We start from the raw sequence: 16,193 nt of genomic DNA on the forward strand, positions 1-16,193 counted from the left end.
AACTGTGGTAATCCCAAACATGAGCCGCAGTAAACCAGTGCATTGTTTGCGCACATGAAGGCTCTGGGGCTCTCCGCGAGTCTGCAACTCTGCATCCTGATATTTCCTTTTCGAATTTCGATATGGATATGATATTAGTCAAACATCTTTATTATCATTTGTTCCGAGGGCCGCACCTCTTTATGCAAAGCAGGACTTCGTGGTGTTCTTTAAAATGTTCTTTTGTTTCAGTGCTCCTTAAGGCAGGTTGTTCTTTTGTTTGTTCTGATGCGAGTCATTAAAATAAAGAATGTTATTTAAAAGTATTTTAAGTTTATTTTTGTAGATGCTGATGTTCCTCTCCTTGTCAGAGAGGTGCGTCCTTGAGAGCACAATATCCCACACAGAAATATATTTAACAAACCTATCCAGCGTTATTTTGTTGTGTACATGCATTTATTATGATGATAAAAATATGTAGACTATTTAAACATTAAGAAAAATTGCGTTCTTTTCTGCCAACTTGATTAAAATAAATGTCTGTTGCTGCATTGTGCCAAGGAAATGACGCATGAACTATCCACCTGATAGAACAGACACACAAATATGAAAGATATAAATGTTTATTTAATATGCATTTTACAGTCTTGTTCAACTGGGAGAATTTGTTACAAAAGACAGGCTTTAATTTGTTATCATTATGCACACAGGTGTTGTCACAAATGTGATCACACAAAATGCAACCATTTTCCAAGCAGTGCTCTGTCCAGGTCTGACTGATGCATTGCATCCCTGCATTTCCTCCTTCTGGGTCCTCACAAAAAATAAAATTTCGGCTTTTTTTCGGGCTCAGGGATACAAATAAAAAAATGCAATTTCGTTTTTTTTTTTTTTGGGTTCGGACCTGAAAGTTAAGTTAATTGCTCGGGCCGGGTCGGGCTGTATTTCTTAGGCCCAATCTAGGCTCTACTTTCAAGTAACACACACACATTCATTCACATAACAACTCCCTGCCCTTTTGACCCCATCAAATCCATGGTATCATTTTAATCACTCTGTCTGTCATGATATTTATTTTCCACATGAAGGCGCCATAGAGCAAATGAAGCCTCATGATGCTTCGGCCCAGGAGCGAACCAGTTTGATGGAAAGCCTCATTGCTTCATGATGCTTCAGTTTGCCATCACTGACTAATACAGAGAGTTAGTACCTATTTGACGTGGGAGACACGATGTATACCTGTAGGTGTCTAACTAAAGTCCCTACCTATGTGCTCTGCACCAACCTAAAGGGAAAAAAAGACAAAAGAGCTCATTAATGAACAAGTAGCAGAAAGCAAACTTCACAAACAGAACCAAAGTCAAAGCAGGCTTCAACAAACCAAGACAGCCAAATTGAGGGTTGCCACCGCCTCTCTTGAACCAAGCAAACAATTTAACTTATATAGTGGCAGGACGAACAGATGATTGGATGATTAACTAATGAGGAAGTGGTTCCAGGTGTGGAGGTCTTCTGTGATCACACAGGTGGAAACTACTGCAAAGGAAAAATACAGGTGAAAACCAACATAAACCAGTATAAAGTGAAAGGGAAAACATACATACCTGAACAAAAGGATAAATTACTCTCCATTCGTAACAGGAGGGCATTTAAAAAAAAACAAAAAAAATTAACAGCAAAACCCTAACTTCAGGCAAGAGCACGCGAGATCAGAATAAAAAACGGCATGATTTTAATGAGATATTATCGCGTACTTACCTTGTTTCGATCCAAATACTCCTTGTAGCATGTATCATCGAGTGTCAAGAAATAGATTATTGGGGGATTTTATGGGTGATACATGGTAATATAACAAGGGTCATGATGCAGAAATCGCAGACATCAAGGAATGGTCGAGACGTTCTTTTTCATATATTTACCCTTTTAGACGTTTTTTTCCCCAATTTTTCTTTGTTTGGATCGATTATTTATCATCTAACATATTGGGGAAAATGTGACAGTAACAAAAAAATACAATTAATCGATAGTTATGAGGTATTTATCCGTGACTTTTTTACAGACGCCATTTTTTTCATTGTGACGTAATTTGTTTAAAAGTTTAAATTATGCGAGTGAATAATTTTTTAAAGTAGTTTTTTTAAACAAAATATTAGACATCAATTAATGATTTTAAGCTAAAAATTACAGACATTTTGAATAATAAATATAATTACTTGGCTTCTTTTTATGACTGGGTTGGAACAAAAGCGGTTGCGCGACGTCTGTAAACAGGGGTTTTCAGGGTAAGACGGACAATTTAATAATAGTTCAGGGGCTTAATGCGCCATGAATCTGCTATAGCAGCATATAGATATATTGTTCTATCAAACACAAGTTCTTTTGGCTTAAAATAGAGCAGTTTATTTTAAAGAGGGGTACAAGAGCAGAAACTGCTTTTTCAGTCTTGTCTGTGTTTTCCGCCATATACACATATATATGTACATATTAGTGCTGATAATTCATCGCGTTAACGGGCGGTAATTAATTTTTTAAACTAATCACGTTAAAATATTTGACGCAATTAATGCATGCATGGAATGACCCGTTCATGTGTTGCCTCAAACAGATTACAATCAAGCCATTTTAGGAAACATTGAGAGCCATAAGGCAGAGAAATGCGAGTGGACACAGGCGTTCATTGCACCGCGCCTTTCATTGGCTTAAGCTTTGGCATCTCTTTCACATCTAATATAAGTATTGTGGAAAACGATGTGGGGAAGAATGACAGAAGACGATCTTTTTCTTAACATGCTTAATTGAACACAATGCAGAACATACTGTATACCATTTGCTGCCACTAGTGACAGTCAGTGTTGCCCACCTTCCCATCATGCATTTGGGCGGAACAGTTAAGTCACTACAGTATCATTTAGTAAAAGCACAACAAAAATAATATTCCTCTATCTCAAAAAAATAATGTTCACAAAAAGAAAAAGCGCTCCATGCAAAGAGAACTGGCATTCCCAATCAAAATAACTATGCAAAATAAATATAAAACTTACTAAGACTTTGCCTTGGCTTGAATTCTTAAGTAATTTAAAATTCGCCAGTGACACCTTGTGGTGTATTTCAATCACTATCTTACGTAGTTAAAGACACTGTGGGAGAACGGCTGTGACGTCACCGCTCGGCGAGGTCAACAATGGCGAGCTACTAGTTTATTTTTTGATTGAAAATTTTACAAATTTTATTAAAACGAAAATATTAAGAGGGGTTTTAATATAAAATTACTATAACTTGTCCTAACATTTATCTTTCAAGAACTACAAGTCTTTCTATCCGTAGATCCCGTTGACAGAAAGAATGTTAATAATGTTAATGCCATCTTGTGGATTTATTGTTACAATAAACAAATACAGTACTTATGTACAGTATGTTGAATGTTTATGTCCGTCTTGTGTCTTATCTTTCCATTCCAACAATAATTTACAGAAAAATATGGCATGTTTTAGAGATGGTTTCAATTGCAATTAATTACAATGAATTAATTTTTAAGCTGTGATTAACTCGATAAAAATTTTTAATCTTTTGAGTCATATGTTCTGTGACTGTTTTGTGAAAGAAGTTTGTATGCACGAAAGTTTGAATTAAAAAAAAAAAAAAAAAAAAACGTAATGTAGAATAGCATGTTGCCACTCGGCCAGCGGTGGGGTCGCTTCCTCCTGACTCAATGCCGAGCAAACTGGAGTATATAAAAAATCCATAGGCATAATTAAACAATGAAAGGGAAGCGTGTGGTACCCCAAGGCTCACAGGCACAAACGCTCTCACTTCTGTGACTTTTGGACTGTCAAATTGTCGCCCCTTCCAGGAGAGTGAGACTCACGAAACGGCCACCCCGAAAAGCACCGCCTGTCTCCGCCAGTCACTATCACACGGTACGTTTAGCAACAGCATGCAAAACACAATCGCCACATTAAGACCTGATTCTGTGTATCAAATGCAACTGCTTATAGCGCAGCACATAAACATTTGGCCATGGCTAATTGTCTGTCATCTTGCCATTGTTGATTTTGAATAGCGTCTGTGCTGTACTACCGCTTCCCAGGATTGCCCTGCTTGTACGTTACAGCCTAGAGCAGTGGTCTCAAACCGGTCCTCAAAGGGCCGCAGGGGGTACTGGATTTCATTTCAACCAAACGAGACAAATACCTTTTCACCAATCTGGTTTCTTACAAGTGTAATCAGTTGATTGCAATCAGGTGCTGCTTATGTTAGTAGAAACCTCATTGGTTGAACTGTTTGTGCTGGATCTGTTGGAACAAAAACCAGGACCCACTGCGGCCCTTTGTGGAGTCGGTTTGAGACCGCTGGCCTAGAGCATCACAGCTCAACACTGTGACGCTGCACATACATTAGCAAGAGCGCACCCTGCTCCGGTTGCATTCACAAGCGAAGCAGGGTGCGCTTAAAGCGGATTGAGACCCACAAATTTTGAGCAAACTAGAGATCGGCAGTTTGGTCCGAACTAGAGTTTGGATGTGCGTTAACATTTACAAAACGAAGCGGACTATCTGAGAACAAGAACTCTGGTCTATTTAAAATGGACCATACAAAACCTCTATAAAATATATAGCCGGAATGGCCTGCAAGGGCCTGTGAAAAAATTTCTACTTGCAGCCCCCTCCTGCCCCACACACACACTCACACGCACGCTGGATGATTGTCTTGAGGAGCCTCATGCGAAACTGTGGAGGTGCCCGAAAACAATTATCCCCTTTTCAGAGTTGAAAAGACTTATTTGATTTTCTCTGATGGAGATGTTCAGAACATCATGTTAACCCTATGATGCCTGACCCCAGAAATAATGAACAGAAAAGTTTTTTTCCATTTCAAAGCTGTATGTAGTCCTACAACGTAATTAAAAAAAGAAAAAAAAAAAGAACATTTTTTTAAACTAATTTGTTTATCCAGTAGGGCAAATAAGTATTTAGTCAACCACTAATTGTGCAAGTTCTCCCACTTGAAAATATTAGAGAGGCCTGTAATTGTCAACATGGGTAAACCTCAACCATGAGAGAGAGAATGTGGGGAAAAAAACAGAAAATCACATTGTTTGATTTTTAAAGAATTTATTTGAAAATCATGGTGGAAAATAAGTATTTGGTCAACACCAAAAGTTCATCTCAATACTTTGTTATGTACCATTTGTTGGCAATAACGGAGGCCAAACGTTTTCTGTAACTCTTCACAAGCTTTCCACACACTGTTGCTGGTATTTTGGCCCATTCCTCCATGCAGATCTTCTCTAGAGCAGTGATGTTTTGGGGCTGTCATTGGGCAACACAGACTTTCAACTCCCTCCACAGATTTTCTATGGGGTTGAGATCTGGAGACTGCCTAGGCCACTTCAGGACCTTGAAATGCTTCTTACGAAGCCACTCCTTTGTTGCCCTGGCTGTGTGTTTGGGATCATTGTCATGCTGAAAGACCCAGCCACGTCTCATCTTCAATGCCCTTGCTGATGGAAGAAGATTTTCACTCAAAATCTCTCGATACATGGCACCATTCATTCTTTCCTTTACACAGATCAGTTGTCCTGGTCCCTTTGCAGAAAAACAGCCCCAAAGCATGATGTTTTCACCCCCATGCTTCACAGTGGGTATGGTGTTCTTCGGATGCAATTCAGTATTCTTTCTCCTCCAAACACGAGAACCTGTGTTTTTACCAAAAAGTTGTATTTTGGTTTCATCTGACCATAACACATTCTCCCAGTCCTCGTTTGGATAATCCAAATGCTCTCTAGCAAACCGCAGACGGGCCTGGACGTGTACTTTCTTCAGCAGGTAGACATGTCTGGCAGTGCAGGATTTGAGTCCCTGGCGGTGCATTGTGTTACTGATAGTAGCCTTTGTTACTGTGGTCCCAGCTCTGTGGAGGTCATTCACTAGGTCCCCCCGTGTGGTTCAGGGATTTTTGCTCACCGTTCTTGTTATCATTTTGACGCCACGGGGTGAGATCTTGCATGGAGCCCCAGATCGAGGGAGATTATCAGTGGTCTTGTATGTCTTCCATTTTCTAATAATTGCCCCCACAGTTGATTTATCTATACCAAGAGTTTTACCTATTGCAGATTCAGTCTTCCCAGCCTGGTGCAGGTCTACAATTTTGTCTCTGGTGTCCTTCGACAGCTCTTCGGTCTTGGCCATAGAGGAGTTTGGAGTGTGACTGACTGAGATTGTGGACAGGTGTCTTTTATACCGATAATGAGTTAAAACAGGTGCCATTAATACAGGTAACGAGTGGAGCCTCGTTAGACCTCGTTAGAAGAAGTTTTGACAGCCAGAAATCTTGCTTGTTTGTAGGTGACCAAATACTTATTTTCCACTCTAATTTGGAAATAAATTCTTTAAAAATCAAACAATGTGATTTTCTGTTTTTTTTTCGCCACATTCAGTCTCTCATGGTTGAGGTTTACCCATATTGACAATTACAGGCCTCTGTAATCTTTTCAAGTAGGAGAACTTGCACAATTGGTGGTTGACTAAATATTTATTTGCCCCACTGTATATGTTCTCTAATTTGTATCATAAATGATACATCAAGCATTATATGCAGTTCTCGTGGTAAAACAAAGTTAACTAAAGAGAGATTGAACACACTAAGGTTTTAAACATTTTTTTTTTTACTGCAATTAGGTTCAGAAATGCTTGTGTCAAATGTGATACATTTGGCAGTATAGCTTATGTGCACTTGGGTTGGGAGGTAAGAGCCATAAGAGGATTTTAACTTTTGGGGCAGGGGGGGCCACAACATGTTGATGACCTCAAAAGGCAACAATAAAATTAACTTAAAAGAATATTTATAATAACAATTTGAAAATGAGCATTTTTTTTGTTTCCCATCATTCTGGAAGGGAATTCTAACTCAGGCTGCTTAGGACAGCTATACTTTTTGCCAAATCATCATCCATTGAATATGGTACGCCCGCCGGTGTCGTGCCAATGTAGTTACCCCCATCGAAAATTGTATCCCCTGGGCGGAGCCACCGCGCTGCACTGATTTGCTTGATTACCGTGTTTTGGTGATGTAGTTATCTATGAGTTTTTAAAATATGGCCCATTCATCAAAAAACAAACAAAAAAAACAACTTTTTTTCCTGTCGTATAATGTAACTGTTATGTCCTCTGGTCTTATGTTGACTACTTTTTGGGTTTAATTTCTTTCTAAGATTGTACATTGTTCATCCGTCCACAGGATGTCGCTATTCTAACTCAGAATCTTAAGTTTTTCTTTGGTATTGCTGTTTGCGCTCGGCTTCCCCTAGTGGCGACTTGCTGTAAGCAGCAGGCAGAAAGAACTTTTTATTTCAGTTGGAAAAGAGGCCTTGAGGTGTTAAGACGTTACACACCTCCTCTGCACCATACATCGTTGGGAACCCTTGACAAAACAAAATCTGTAAGTTTGTACGTTTTAACAGTGGGTTAGATGTAATTTTGGTGTGTCTATTCTGTTATTTTGTTGTTATTTATGTGGCGCGAACCCACACGTTTTTGTGCTAAGCTAAAGTAGCCACTTCATTTCATTTGCTCATAATGGAGCCAGTTTTCTGTTATTTACATAAACATGTTATTGTATAGAACCTTTTATTTTGTGTATAACATTTGTGTTTTATGTATGTTTCAGTTTTACCACACACACACACGCACACACGTTGACACAAAGAAATAAATGAGAGGAAGGAGTTCGGGCCTCCAAATTTCTTTGTCGGTTTAGCTCGCTGTCAAAGTCGAGTAGCCATACGCTCGGCTGAGGGCAGAAGAGTAAAAAGATTTTCAACACATCAAGCACCCAAGATGTCTCAGCAAGAAGTTTCACCACCTATCAGCCAAGTGGTCACCAGGTCGGAGGCCAGTCATTCTCATTCTTCACGCCGGTCCAGAACGAGTCAAGCTGCTGCACAAGCACGAGCAGACGCCGAAGCTGCCTACGCCAGAGCACGGTACGCCAAACGCCAAATCGACATGGAGGTCGAGAAGGCACGCATCGAGGCAACACTACACGCTCTGAAGACGGAAGGTGAAGCAGAAGCAGCGCTCGCCGCAGCTAAAGTTTGGGAGGCGACTTTCGAAGAAGAGGAGCGCGCCAAAGTCGACCTCAGCGAGCAAGGGGTATTTTCCAAGACACCCCCCTCCATCAGGCGTGCACAAGAGTATGTGCATGCTCACTTTGACGACCAGCGTGTCCAAGCAGATGGCACACAAACGCCAAACAATGAGCACCTGGTTAGGCACAATGACTCTCAACAACCAGAAAATAGCCCAAAATCAGCTGGTGCTTTTCCACATGTGCGTCACATCGACATCGCTGACGAAGAGCATCTCCAATCTCATCGTGCGAGAACGGACATCTCACACCAGCCTACACCTTCAGCAACCCCACAAAGTGAACTGTCCAATTTAGCAGCCTATCTAGCACGGCGTGATCTGCTGACATCGGGGTTCAAGGTTTTCGACAACCGGCCAGAGTCCTACCTGTCCTGGAAGTCCATGTTCTGCAACGCGACGGAAGGCCTCAATCTCAAGCCCAGCGAAGAGCTCGACCTTCTCACCAAGTGGCTCGGCGGGGAGTCTCTTCAACACGCTCAGAGGATCAGGGCGGTCCACGTGAGTAATCCACAGGCAGGTCTCCAACGTCTGTGGCAGCGGCTAGACAAGACTTATGGCTCTCCAGAGGTAATTGAATCCTCACTCTTCCAACGGTTGCAGACTTTTCCAAGAATCTCCAACAAAGACACTCACTTACTGCAGGAGCTTGCTGATCTTCTGTTAGAGCTATCGTATGCCAAAAGTGAAAGTTATTTGCCGGGTCTTAGCTTTCTCGACACACCAAGGGGCATAAACCCGATAGTTGAAAAACTCCCATATGGACTCCAGGAGTCATGGGTTACACAAGGTACCAAATACAAAAGGGAAAACGGTGCAGTCTATCCACCTTTTTCGTATTTTGTGCGGTTCGTAAATGACTACGCTGAAATGAGAACAGACCCTAGCTTTATGTTACAGTGTTCAAACGTAATAAATCCAAGGGTTGGTAAGACATCAGTAAGACGAGACAAATACAGAGTTCCACTAGCAGTGAATAAAATAGAGATCAGTCCGGCTAAATTGACAGCACTCGATCCAGACAAACAATGTCCTATCCACCAAAACCTCATTCACTCGTCAAATGCAGGGGGTTTAGAATGAAAACACTAGACGAAAGAAAGAACATTCTCAAAGAGCACGCCATTTGTTTTAAATGTTGTGCGTCCACAAATCACAGGGCTCGAGACTGTAAAGCTATTATCCAATGCTCAGAATGTGATAGCGATGCTCATGTGTCTGCCATGCATGTCGGTCCACCTCCATGGACACCTCAAGACTTTAATCCCCCAACCCAGAGTCACGGCGGGGAGTCTGAGGGCCCAAATCCTGTGAACACAGCCAGTTGCACAGAAGTATGTGGGCAAGGCGTAAAAGGAAAATCATGCTCAAAGATCTGTTTAGTTAATGTATATCGCCGAACTTCTCCAGAAAAGAAAAAGAGGGTATATGCCATGTTGGATGATCAGAGCAATTCATCCTTAGCCAGATCTGCGTTTTTTGACATGTTTAATGTGCAAGGTACCATATTCCCATACACCATGAGAACATGTGCAGGTTTATCAGAGACACGAGGTCGCAAAGCTGATGGCTTTATTGTAGAAGATGTAGATGGTAAGGTCTCCATGATGCTGCCTACAATAACAGAATGTGATCAGATTCCAGATAATAGAGACGAAATTCCCAGCCCTGAGGTAGCAGCAGCTCACCCTCATTTGCGATCAATCGCTTCACAGATTCCTCCTCTCGACCCATCGGCAGACATTCTTCTGCTCCTGGGAAGGGACATCATTCAGGCTCATAAAGTTCGTGGTCAGGTAAATGGGCCAAACAATGCACCTCATGCCCAGCGTCTCGATTTAGGATGGGTTGTCATAGGTGATGTCTGTCTCTCTGGAGCTCATAAACCCACATTGAACTCATTTAAGACGAACGTTCTAAACAGTGGACGTCCCACGTTCCTCAGTCCTTGCGAAAACACAATCGTTATCAAAGAGAAATACACCAAAAACGATCCACTAAACACACAAGCGGAACTAGGACAACATATTTTCCAACAAACAACAAATGACGACAAAGTTGCACTTTCGGCAGAAGATGCGTTGTTCCTAGACATTATGCACAACAACTTTGCTAAAGATGAGGCGAATAACTGGGTAGCTCCACTTCCATTCCGCTCACCTAGGCGGCGCCTACCTGACAATCGGGAGCAGGCCTACAATCGTTTAATGTCGCTCCGCAAAACGCTGAGAAGAAAACCTGAAATGAGAGCGCATTACGCTGAGTTTATGGAGAAAATATTCAGCAAGGGCCATGCCGAACCAGCGCCCGCACTGGCGCCAGATCAAGAGTGCTGGTATCTCCCTAGTTTTGGCGTTTACCACCCGCAAAAGCCAGAAAAAATTAGGGTAGTCTTTGATTCGAGTGCTCAACTTGACAATGTTTCTCTCAATGACGTGCTCCTCAAGGGACCAGATCTTAACAACACTCTCGTAGGAGTTCTGATGCGGTTTAGGTCCGACCCATACGCCGTTATGGCAGATGTGGAGCATATGTTTCACAACTTTATAGTACGAGAAGACCACCGTAACTACCTTCGTTTCTTGTGGTTCCAAAATCATGACCTTGATGGAAAAGTGCAAGAATTTAGGATGACTGTCCATGTGTTTGGTAATTGTCCTTCCCCATCAGTCGCCATCTTTGGACTGAAAAGAACAGCCATAGAAGGAGAAATGGAATTTGGCAGTGACGCAAAAGAATTCATTGAACGGCACTTCTATGTAGATGATGGGCTAAAGTCATTCTCTTCCATAGAGCAGGCCATTGATGTTCTTAGTAGGGCACAGAAGATGCTGGCTCAGTGTAACATACGCCTGCACAAAATCTCATCCAATTGTCCTCTCATAACAGGAGCCTTTCCAACCGAAGATCGTGCTGTAGGCATGCAAGGTCTTGACATTGGGCAGACTACCCCACCAATGCAGCGCAGTTTGGGCTTAGGATGGGAGCTGTTGACTGACCAATTCAAGTTCCAAGTAAGAGTAAATGAAAGGCCGTTCACAAAAAGGGGAGTTCTGTCAGTTATCAACAGTGTGTTCGACCCACTTGGTTTTGCTATTCCAGTAATCGTAGGAGGTAGAACCATACTCAGAGACATTTCCACAAATGTTTCAGAGTGGGACACTGAACTGCCAAAAGACAAATTAGAACAGTGGCAAAAGTGGAAAAGTTCCCTCGGACACCTACAACATCTTGAAATTCCCAGAATGTACACTTCAATACCGCTGTCTGCAGCCCAAAGAATAGAGATTGACGTTTTTTGTGATGCTTCCACAAAAGCCGTAGGTGCGGTAGCATACCTCAAACTCACAAATGAGGACGGACACAGCGAAGTGGGATTCCTCCTCGGCAAAGCACGTTTAGCTCCTAAACCAGACATCACCATACCCCGACTTGAACTCTGTGCAGCAGTCCTGGCCGTGGAAGTAGCAGAGTTGGTTCTAGAGGAGCTGGATGTCACAGTCGATCAGGTGAATCTTTACACAGACTCAAAGGTAGTGCTTGGGTACATCTCAAACACCAAGAGACGCTTTCACGTTTATGTGCACAACAGAGTCGAACGCATCAGGCGCTTTGCACAAACTCACCAGTGGCATTACGTGCCCACACACTTAAATCCGGCAGACCATGCCACACGAGCGTTGCCCGCTGAGCAGCTCTCCAGCTCCACCTGGCTCAGAGGCCCAGCTTTCCTCTCCAGGTTGGACCAAAGTCAAGTTCGAAGTCAAACCTTCGATCTCATAGACCCAGAGACTGACTGTGAGTTGCGTCCTGAGGTAACAACTTGCACTACCACCCTATCAAAAGGCCAGTTTAATAGTGCCAGATTTGAAAGGTTTTCAAGTTGGAAGGTGCTGCAAAAGGCTATTGCAAAACTCCAACATATAGCTCAATCATTCAAGAACAACTCTGAGGTTTCCTGTCGTGGCTGGCACAACTGCAACAAACATTTAACTGAAAAGTCACTGCAACTAGCCAAGACCACGATCATTCGCACCGTTCAAAGAGAGGTCTTCGCAGAAGATATTGGATGCATTGAAAAAGGCACAGCTTTAAAAAACTCAAGTCCACTCAGCAAACTGAATCCATTTGTTGACACGCAAGGGCTCTTTAAAGTTGGAGGCCGACTAAAGAAAGCACAGTTGTCTGCAGAAGAAACCAATCCCATACTCGTCCCTGGAAAGCATCATCTTGCTCAGCTCATAATAAGACACTTTCACGAAAAATTATGTCACCAGGGAAGGCATTTCACGGAGGGAGCAGTCAGAGCAGGGGGCTTTTGGATTGTGGGAGGAAAAAGAGCAGTAAGCAGTGTGATTTTCAAGTGCATCACATGCCGCAAATTAAGGGGCAGGCAACCTGAACAGATCATGGCTGAGCTACCTGAAGACAGGCTGTCCACGGACCCTCCTTTCACAAATGTAGGCCTTGATGTGTTCGGTCCCTGGTCCGTTACAGTGAGAAAAACGCGTGGTGCTAATGCAGATGCTAAAAGATGGGCAGTCATATTCACCTGCATGAGTACACGTGCAATTCATATTGAAGTGATTGAGTCAATGGACACATCGTCATTCATTAATGCACTGCGTCGTTTCTTTGCCATCCGAGGTGGTGCCAAACTCTTGAGATCTGATTGTGGGACAAATTTTGTGAGTGCCTGCAAAGAGCTCCAAATAGACAAACTAGGCTGTCACAATGACAAAATAGGCACATTCTTGAAAGACAGTGCGTGCAAATGGCAGTTTAATCCTCCACATGCATCCCATATGGCCGGTTCCTGGGAACGCATGATCGGCGTCACCCGAAAAATCCTCAATGCAATGCTCCTTGAACATCCATATGGGAAGCTCACACATGAAGTACTCGTAACATTGTTAGCTGAAGTCACCGCAATTGTAAATGCACGCCCACTAACGGCTGTTTCTACAGATCCCGAAAACCCAGTCATTCTTACTCCTGCGATGCTACTCACGCAAAAGGTTGGCACACCACCGATTCCACCAGGGCAGTTTCAGACCAGTGACCTATTCAAAGCCCAATGGAAGCGCGTGCAGTACTTAGCTAATGTTTTCTGGAGTCGTTGGCAGAAAGAATACATCGCAGGCCTGCAGGTTCGTCACAAGTGGAAAATAAAAAAGCCGAACCTTCAAATGGGCGACGTTGTTTTAATGAGGGAGTCTCTGGAACATAGGAATAATTGGCCACTCGGACTGATCACAAAATCTTTCCCAAGTGAGGACGGTAATGTCAGAAAAGTTGAGGTTAAGATTTGCCGAAACGGCGAGAATAGGTTTTACATTCGCCCAATTCGTGAAGTTGTGCTTTTGCTGTCTAAGGGTAGCATGTAAAACGAGTTGTTGTTGTGTATCGTTCATTAGTTAAGAGCTGACATCTTGCAGATGTCAGGCGGGGAGTGTTATGTCCTCTGGTCTTATGTTGACTACTTTTTGGGTTTAATTTCTTTCTAAGATTGTACATTGTTCATCCGTCCACAGGATGTCGCTATTCTAACTCAGAATCTTAAGTTTTTCTTTGGTATTGCTGTTTGCGCTCGGCTTCCCCTAGTGGCGACTTGCTGTAAGCAGCAGGCAGAAAGAACTTTTTATTTCAGTTGGAAAAGAGGCCTTGAGGTGTTAAGACGTTACACACCTCCTCTGCACCATACATCGTTGGGAACCCTTGACAAAACAAAATCTGTAAGTTTGTACGTTTTAACAGTGGGTTAGATGTAATTTTGGTGTGTCTATTCTGTTATTTTGTTGTTATTTATGTGGCGCGAACCCACACGTTTTTGTGCTAAGCTAAAGTAGCCACTTCATTTCATTTGCTCATAATGGAGCCAGTTTTCTGTTATTTACATAAACATGTTATTGTATAGAACCTTTTATTTTGTGTATAACATTTGTGTTTTATGTATGTTTCAGTTTTACCACACACACACACGCACACACGTTGACACAAAGAAATAAATGAGAGGAAGGAGTTCGGGCCTCCAAATTTCTTTGTCGGTTTAGCTCGCTGTCAAAGTCGAGTAGCCATACGCTCGGCTGAGGGCAGAAGAGTAACATACTTACTAAACGTAAAAAAAAAAGCAATGTTTCACTGTTTTACTCGTAGGATGACCTATAACTGTTATTACTGTAATTCAAGTCCTGCATTGAGTGTCTCCAGTTTAATAAACTTAATAAATATGTAACTGTTGTTCTTTTCTGGCTTCATTTCATTTTTTAAGTCGACATAACTCATAACTAATGTGTGTGTGTGTGCGCTCCCCCGGCCAGTGGACAAAATTTTTGACGGGGGTAACTACATTGGCAAGACACAGGTGATGGCTCTGTTGTACAATTAGCGTCTTTAGTGGGGCAAATTGAAACTCCGCTTACCATTTTGATGGTGTTCTCTAGCATTTCATGGTCCGCATTTTCAATCCTTGGTTCTTGCTCAGTAGTTGTTGTCGCTTTTGAAAGCTTAAGTCTGAAAAAATTACGTACAGTGGTACCGCTACATACGGAGTAAAGTTCCAGGTGCTTGCCTGTTAGTCGAAATGGTCAGTTGTCGAGCAGGATTTTCCCATAAAAATAGATTATAATTCCATTAATTCGCTCCACAGCCCAAAAACCCACACTAAATCCTTAATAATTGCTGTTACTATTGAAAATAGCAATAACAAAGAGCAAAACAAATAAATTATGAATAAAAATCATAATAATAATAATAATATAATAATTGTCATAATAATAATGATACATGTAATAATGTAACGAATCGAGTTCTAATATGGCGGACTTTTTTTTTGCTGTACCTGAACGCACCGCAGGGCTGACGTGACGGTGAGCAAGAGAGTGCGGTTCTATTTTATTTTCTGTTTTGATGCTGGCGTCACCAGCAGCGGACTCTAAGCGTGTTGTGTTTCACAAGTTGATGGAATAAATGATTAGAAACCTGACAAAGCTGGCGATTTCTTTGGCGATGTTACCACAATAAGAATGGTCACCTTAACTTATAAAGACTGGTGAACGGAGGAGGACCGCCGGCCGAGATCGACATTCTACGGCCCTATTGTGAACCTAGTTCATGGATGCACACACCATGCTTATATTTTGCTATCATTTACATCTTCGTTTCAAAGGGAAGTGTCACCTTTTCTTTTTTTCTAACTGTTTTGGATCCAGTGTTTTCTCTCACAAGAAAATCAGCCGTGCGTCTGTCTTCCGGCAAAACAAAGAAACTGCGGCGCTGTCAAAAATCGTCGTATTTCAAGCATGTCGTCAGATGTAGAAACAAATGGCGAATCAAGTTTTACGTCGGATGTTGAAAAGATCGTGTGTCGAAGCGACCGTATGTCTAGGTACCACTGTATCGGAATGTCAATTACATGCAATGACACTTTTCGGCCACCAGGAAAGGACTGCCCCCCCCCCCCCAAATATATGCTTTGGACTTATTTTTGTTCATTTACCTATGATAGATAGGCAGTATTGTCACAGATTACTTAAAAAAGTAATTTAATTACTGATTACTGATTACACCTAAAAAAAGTAATCTAGTTACTTTACCGATTACTTTATTCTCAAAGTAACTAAGTTACTTTAAAAGTAACTTATCAATTACTTTTTACCAATTTTTCTCCTTTTGCTGCCTTAAATGACAATAAAAAATGTAATCGCATGAAATTGAATTTTTCACATAAGGCTTAATCTTTGAGTTAGCGGGGGTTTAATTAGTCGATGGAGTTGATTTCAACCACCATTGACTCGCGCTCGCTTAGCCACCCCGGTGCCCTGAAACTAACATATAACTGACAAACTGCACGGAATTCGTTCAAATCAACTCCAACGACTCAATAAACCCCCGCTAACTCCCTAGATAAAGCTTTTTGATGTATTCAGAGAGGATTTACAATAGTAGGGAAAATATATAAAATGTAAAACTGTTTAGGTGTGTCCAAACTTTTGACTTTTGTTTCAGTCATCAACATGCTTTGCACCCAGCCCCACAAAAGTAAAACCCCGCCTATGGTTACAAACACTG

The 16,193-nt window shown here is 41.9% G+C and overlaps 2 protein-coding genes and 1 long non-coding RNA gene across 3 annotated transcripts; all 3 read left to right on the forward strand.

The window, feature by feature from the left end:
• The first annotated feature begins 7,178 nt into the window (after positions 1-7,178).
• LOC130916020 (uncharacterized) lies at positions 7,179-7,699 on the forward strand. Its single transcript, XR_009063208.1, has 2 exons — positions 7,179-7,416; positions 7,645-7,699. It is a non-coding gene; the product is annotated as an uncharacterized LOC130916020 (long non-coding RNA).
• A 139-nt stretch (positions 7,700-7,838) lies between these two features.
• Positions 7,839-11,575, forward strand: LOC130916017 (uncharacterized). The gene is made up of 2 exons (XM_057836351.1): positions 7,839-9,919; positions 11,013-11,575. Exon 1 carries the CDS (start codon positions 7,983-7,985, stop codon positions 9,204-9,206), a length of 1,224 nt encoding a protein of 407 aa, XP_057692334.1. The 5' UTR covers positions 7,839-7,982; the 3' UTR covers positions 9,207-9,919; positions 11,013-11,575.
• A 786-nt stretch (positions 11,576-12,361) lies between these two features.
• On the forward strand, positions 12,362-14,141 carry LOC130916019 (uncharacterized). Its single transcript, XM_057836353.1, has 2 exons — positions 12,362-13,858; positions 14,087-14,141. The coding sequence occupies exon 1, from the start codon at positions 12,533-12,535 to the stop codon at positions 13,508-13,510; it is 978 nt and encodes a 325-aa protein (XP_057692336.1). The 5' UTR covers positions 12,362-12,532; the 3' UTR covers positions 13,511-13,858; positions 14,087-14,141.
• Positions 14,142-16,193: the final 2,052 nt, after the last annotated feature.

The sequence above is a fragment of the Corythoichthys intestinalis genome, chromosome 5, assembly GCF_030265065.1.
Source record: "Corythoichthys intestinalis isolate RoL2023-P3 chromosome 5, ASM3026506v1, whole genome shotgun sequence".
NCBI classification, from domain to species: Eukaryota; Metazoa; Chordata; class Actinopteri; order Syngnathiformes; family Syngnathidae; genus Corythoichthys; species Corythoichthys intestinalis.

What these genes read in the sequence shown, in the direction of transcription:
- LOC130916017 (XM_057836351.1), top strand. Translation starts at nt 7,983, where the DNA reads ATGGAGGTCGAGAAGGCACGCATCGAGGCAACACTACACGCTCTGAAG.
- LOC130916019 (XM_057836353.1), top strand. Translation starts at nt 12,533, where the DNA reads ATGGCTGAGCTACCTGAAGACAGGCTGTCCACGGACCCTCCTTTCACA.